The sequence below is a fragment of the Nicotiana sylvestris genome, chromosome 2 (assembly GCF_000393655.2).
Source record: "Nicotiana sylvestris chromosome 2, ASM39365v2, whole genome shotgun sequence".
NCBI classification, from domain to species: Eukaryota; Viridiplantae; Streptophyta; class Magnoliopsida; order Solanales; family Solanaceae; genus Nicotiana; species Nicotiana sylvestris.
The window spans coordinates 77555793-77562628 of NC_091058.1; the positions used below are offsets into that span (position 1 = coordinate 77555793).

At 35.9% G+C, this 6836-nt stretch overlaps 1 protein-coding gene across 1 annotated transcript; it reads right to left on the reverse strand.

Moving 5' to 3' along the window:
• LOC104232811 (chaperone protein dnaJ 11, chloroplastic) lies at positions 1–534 on the reverse strand. Its single transcript, XM_009786093.2, has one exon. It carries the CDS (start codon positions 532–534, stop codon positions 1–3), a length of 534 nt encoding a protein of 177 aa, XP_009784395.1.
• Positions 535–6836: the final 6302 nt, after the last annotated feature.

Sequence of the window (6836 nt, forward strand, 5' to 3'; positions counted from 1 at the left end):
CTACCAGCACTGATCTGTCTCCCAGTTCCGGGGAGTATAGCCGGTGAATCCCGACATTGCTGAAGGAGAACAACCGCCGGAATACAAATTGATGCTCCGGCGCCTCCGGGAAAGGCGTCGGTCATAATCGGCACGTTTGTCCGGATCGGATAGAGTGGAATAAGCAGAATGAATCTTCATGAAATCGTCCGCCGACGAGTCCTTCTGATCAATCGCCGCCACATCGGGATGGCAAACTCTAGCTAATCTCCGGTAAGCAGCTTTGATCTCCTGGACAGTAGCGCCCATCGGAATATCTAGAATTTCGTAAAACGACGCCGGAGAAGCAGGGATCAGGTTACGAGGCAGCGTCGAATACCTTGAAGTAGTGGATTCAGTTTCGACGGAAGCGCAGGTCGCAGCGGCAGCCGTGAAATAACCGGACTGCCGGAATGTGAGAGAAGACGGTGAAAGAGCAGAACTGTCGCCGGAGGAGAATATATTCACCGGCGGCGGTGGGGTTTGAAGAAACGAACGAGTGGAAGTGGAAATCATGGGTGTAGTTTTTGTGAAGTGTGATGAGTCAGAGGAAAGGAGGCATAAAGTGGTTATATAGAAGAATGGGATGAAGTTTTAAGTGGGGGGCTAAAAGTTAAAACGGTGAGATGGTTAAAAAACTAAAATCTAAAGAGTTGGGGGGGCAATGTATAATTATGAGGAATTGGATCGTTTAGAAGTTATGCAAAGGGAAGGCTTATCCGTTATATTTGGATGAGTCAGCACTCAGCTTATCCTATAGTGAGCTCTGAGTTAGATGTGGGTCTCGGTATTATTCTTTCCTTCGCAAAGCAGCATAGACGATACAAGTAGGAAATATCACCAATGTGAAAACAACATAAGAAGATAAATATAATATAGTATGAGTTTGCATTAAAAATCTAGCTTGAGCCCTACGTATATATATACTCTACCTAAGGATAAACTAGTAAATAAATACAAGATCAGGATAAGTAATTGATGAACAAAAATTACCAAAATAAATTGACGACAAACAAAAGTTCAACTCAAAAATGGAAGCAATCTAGAGTGTACGTATCTTACTTATGATAAGTAAGATAACGTGTGTGTATACGATAAGCGTATACCTCCAAATGCACTAATTAATCCATAGATGAACACTATGACGAATTATAGTGTATAAAGGGGCAAGATACCTTAGATCGATATAAAATTGCATGCTTATTAAATTTTCTCAAATTAGCTATAATCTCTCTAAATCCATACGAACTTATATAGCTGATATGAACTCAACAAAAACAATCACTCTATATGCAGACGATACTAGCTAGTTACTTTGGGTGAGGGGTTAGGCTTTATTAACTTTTCAAGTTCGGTATTGACATATTTTTTCTTAGTTTAAATGGTTGAAGATTTCTAATCATAATATCCATAAGTGTGAGCTTTAGAGTTTTTCTAGCTTATGTGAACTCCTCTCTTCGTCTGTAAAGAACTAAATTATTGAGTTTTGTGACTCTCTTTCTCTCTGATATATATATATATATATATATCGAAAAATAGTTTTGCGATTTTCGTAATACAAATTAAGTTTAATGACTACATGCGAAAATAACCCTGATATATTACTATGTATAACTTGACCATGTTAAGAATATGTAAGTAATACTTATGTATACATACGTACTTACACTTTGAAGCTTTACTGTTGTTTGGTCACATTTTGGAAATACTTTTTGAAGTAACGCTTTAAAAATACTATTTGAATTATAATTGTTTTCTAAATTTAAATTTGGTAGTTTAAATCAAAAGATAGCTCTAATAGATAAGACCGTTTTCATGTTTTGATTTGATATTTCAAAAGCGTATTCTTTATGGAAGAATTAACTTAGATAACCACTTGTCCACGTATTTAAACTTAAAATAGCCAGCAGGTATATAATATATGTATTATTCATGTATAATATACGTAAAACGTATATACATACTGTATAATCTATGTAGACTGGCTAGAAAAAGTAAACAGTAAATTCCACATTCTAATATGTATTATTCATGTATAATATGTATATTCGTGAATAATTATTGTATAATCTATGTATACTAGCTAGAAAAAGTAAACAGTAAATTTCGCAGGCTATTTATGTAAAGAACCCTTTTTTATTTGCAAAACAGGCTTAAGCTAATGCTAATGAGAAAGTAACATTGTATAGTCGCTCTCAAAATAATAGTCGAACATATATAATATATTTTTTGTATATTTTTTATATGTATATATTAAAGACGGGAACTAACACGTAAAAAAGACGCATGCTAATCGTGAGTGTCGTTATCAAAATATCAAACAAGAAAGAAGAAAGATAGGAATGGTTGTAAACCGTTGAAAACAGAACCTGGGCCATGCCTGCTTTCGATTGAATGAAAGCTGACCACAAGGATATTCTACCGTTATGAACACATCAATTAGCATTTAGTAGTTTTTTTCCGTTTCATTTTATGTGTTTTAATTTGTTTAAATACGAAATTTTAAACTGTAAAAAAACAAAAAAAATCTCATGATCTTAAAGTAAAAGTTACTAGTATAACATACCAAGATTATCATTTAAAAAAAAAAGATTATCTTCATATAGACTTTTGAGAATGATCAATTCAAGAAGAGTTTAGGAAAAAATAAAATAGTTTTTTTTATGAGAAACTGAAATGAATGATAGTAAAATTGGTGAATTGAGCAAATTAAGCGGGAGTTTGGGCATAAGATTTGTGAAATTCAGAAAAAAGTGATTTTTGTAATTGAAAAAAGTATTTAAAAATTAGAGTTATGTTTGGACATGAATATAATTGGAGCTATTTTTGAATTTTTGTGAGCGATTTGAAGTGAATATTTTGAAAAACAACCTTTTGGAGTTTTTCAAATTTCCGAAAAATTCCAAGATTTAACTTCAAGTTAAATTTAAAATTTTTATGGCTAAACACTGATTCCGAAAAAGGTGATAATTTTTAGGAAAAAAAAAATATATTTTTTATGGCGAAAATACCGAAAATTCTTCCTTTCGATGCTCCATAATTTGAAGAATTCGTAAAATTGCTTAATCTTGTCACTCGCATGCACGGTATTAGCTTTGTCAACGAATAATCGTATGGTTATTCACTTATTGCAGCTCCAATATTGATCAACAAATAATTCATCACTAGAGTTTAAATTTTATCTCTAAAATAATTAAGTCAGGCCCCAAACGGAACGCCACCGAAAATTTAGTTTAAGGATAAGAGCGACCCATATGCCCATATCCCTATCAGTTTAACATTCAAAACCATAATAGACATTGGATAACTCTTAATATTGTTGTCTAGTGTCTGCTGATTCAAAAGATCAATAAGAGTTCTTCAACGATATTATACTAGTAAATATGTTTGAACAAATCAAACAAATAAACAAACCACAAATTAAACAACCAATTATTTATGCATGGTATGTCCCATATGTTTCCAGAAACATGTCAAATCAGCTTATGGAAAAATCGTTCTGGAATACATATGGACAACACACAAGCACCAAAAAAGAAACAAATTAAGAAGAATAAAAATGTCATACTGTGTGCTACAACTATTATAGCAAATTGATGATACAACTTCCAATGAAAATAGACCATTTTTTAAATATTTAAATGACTTCTTGCAAGTAGCGAAATCAACTTGGAGAGTTACTTTAACAGCATCAATCAATAAATAAATACTATAATGATAATTTTACCCAGAATTAGAAGCAAAGCTCAAAGCCTATATATATATATATTATATGCTTTACGAGCTCCCAAGAGTCGCATGACCTTATACACAAGTTTCGTCTTTCTTTAATTACTGAGAGTGAAGGCAGTCACTCATTGTTTTCTTCCAGACTCTCTAGCCTCACAAGCTAAACTTGCATTTGCCTGATTTGGCCCCACTCCATTGCAATATATATGTGTTAGTGCCCCACTTTGGTTGGGTGGGAGACCATTTGTTTCTAATATGGCCTTTGACAATCGACATAACTTTTGGGACGGACAATTATCTATCTCTTGAGCTAGCCGAGTGATAGTAGGCTATATAGTTGATATTTACACCTTAATATGACTATACTTCGTTGTTGTTTTATAGATAAATTGCCAATAAAAATGCTCTAAATAGTGTTCTTTTGTTTAACAGGGAATATTATATGAGAGGAAGCAACATGAAGTAATTTGGAGGCGATAATATGAAGAAAAACGTCACTCGAGAAGTACCCGAACACAAAAAAGCATAAATGGCCTGGGCAAGAAGGCCACCGCGGTAGATTAACAACGTAAGGCAGAAAGGTCAGCATTCACCGCGATCGACCGCGGTTGACCGCGACCGTGGTGCACTGTTCACGTTGCTGGAAAGTTTGAGGACCAAAGTGTAAAATCGGGAAAACTTTTGCAAAACCCTTATATGCTTTAGAAACTCGCTCAAGATGGGGCTAAGCTAATTTTTAGACTACTTTTGGAGGTAAGAACATGAATGAGAAGATCAACCAAACATTAGAGTTTTTCTATCTCATTTTAATTCTTGCAATTTACATTATGAACAATTTAATAGTTTTCTCTTATTTTGTTATGAGTAGCTAAATACTTATCTAGGGTTGATGGAACCAATTGTTGGTTGAAGTTTTGACTCAAGTTGTTATAATCGAGCCGGATTTATGATATGATTGTTCAACTACATTTTGTATGGTGATTAATTGAATGGGCCCTTGATTAATCGTGTCTAATTACCTTATATTGCTTGAGAAAGAGTATTAGGTTAGATAGTTATTGAACAACACCACTTTTGGGTAATTGAAGAGATTCATTACTTGAACTTAAAAGTGGGTTTAGAGATAACAAAACATTGGTGGAATAGTTTGGAGTTGCACACATATTGTCAGCTAGAGTAGTTCGAGAGAATGCTCTAGTAAATTATTGTAGTTGATCGAGAGATAATTACGATAACCCATAACTCTTAATCCTCATAGAGTATTATGGCGAGATTATAGCAGAAGAGTCAAGACCTAAACTAGCAATTGAGGAAATCACTGCCCTAGACATTTTTTTTACCATTGAATTAACTTTGTTTTAGCGTACTGTTGTTTTTAATAGTAGTTGAAGTAGTTAAACAAAAACCCAATCTTTATTGATCAAAAATCTTGCATCTAGAGATTGATTGAGTTGATAATAACATTGCCGTAGAGTGTAATAGATAGGTTAGTTCCCTAAGGATTCGATTCCGAACTTAAAACCGAATTATATTTGCAGCGACCGCTTTGTTCTTTAAAAGGCATAGTTGGGCGTTATCAAATTTTGGTACCGTTGCCGGGGAGCTAACGGCGTTGTTTATTACAATTTAGAAGTAGTGTTAAAATTATTAGTCAAATCAATTTTCAAAGGTGTTAAACAATTTTCATTGAAATTCTAACGTTTGAACTATTATGGAATTCAGGTGTATGCCTAGAAATTCTTCGAGGACTGGAGAACTGCTTGAAGGACTTTCAGACCCCGAGAAAACATTCAGGATATTGAACCGTGCCAACAAGAGGATCCAACAACCACAACAACCACACCAGCTTGAAATTGACATGGGTGACGTAGAGAACGTCAACGGAAACATCAGGGATGAGCCAGATGACCCAAACTTCAGAGTGGTGGCACCTCTTGTGCCAGAAGCTGCACTTTATGATTGGGCTCAACCCACAGCTGACAACCTGGCAACTGCCATAACTGTGCCTGCAATTCAAGCGGAGACATTCCAGATCACCAATAACATCATGCTGCATCTGCTACAGAATAAAGGATTGTTCTCCGTGTCACACATTGAAGACCCTCAGCAACATTTGAAAAATTTTCTGTCAATTTGTGTCACTCAAAAGCAGCCAAATGTGACCCCAGAAGCTATCAAGCTATTACTGTTCCCGTTCTCTGTAACTGGAGAAACTCAGACTTGGCTGAATTCGCTCCCAGTCAATTCCATTGTCACCTGGGAGGAATTAGTAAAGCAGTTCCTGAATAAGTTCTATCCGCCCAACAAGACTGCAAGGTAGATTAATGAAATATTGCAGTACAAGCAGCAACCAACTGAGACCTTGCAAGAAACTTGGGAAAGATTTAAAGGAATGCTGGTGAAGTGTCCTCACCATGGCATTCCAGACCAGATGCTTGGCCATAGATTCTACATGGGGTTAGCTGATAATCTAAAGGCCAATGTGGATGCTTCAATTAGAGGTGCATTTTTGAGTAAGACATTTACCGAGTGCAAAGTCCTTCTTGACAAGATGTCCCAGAATTCGGGGTGGATGACTAGAGGTACAACACTAGCACCCATAGTGCATTCAGTTCTTCTTGACCCAAATAATTCACATGCAGAGAATATGGCCACACTCATGACTCAGATGTGTATTTTGACAAAGAAGATAGATGAGATGGGTACCAAACAGGTGCATATTGTTGACACGACAAATGGAGGACTGTGTACACCCTGTGTTAATCAGTCTTATGTGTGTTCATGGAGCGGAGAAGGTGAAAATCAAGGGGCAAGGGAAGATATGAATTATGTTAACAAATTTAGGGGTCAGATACAAAGAGGACAGCAGTGGAGACCGACACCAAATCAACAATACAGACCCAACATGCCTTAGCCTGGGGGCATTCAAGCTCAAGGCCAAATGTTGTTATACCACCAGAGACAACAGGGCTACCCACAACAGAACCAGCAACAGTTGACATATCAGCCACCTCCTCAGCAGCAAGATAACAACATGGTAGAAATCAGGGGGATGCTCCAGCAACTCATTGGGACAAATGATAAGATGT

Bases quoted from the DNA above. Each gene is read 5' to 3' on its own strand.
- LOC104232811 (XM_009786093.2), bottom strand. From the start codon at position 534: ATGATTTCCACTTCCACTCGTTCGTTTCTTCAAACCCCACCGCCGCCG.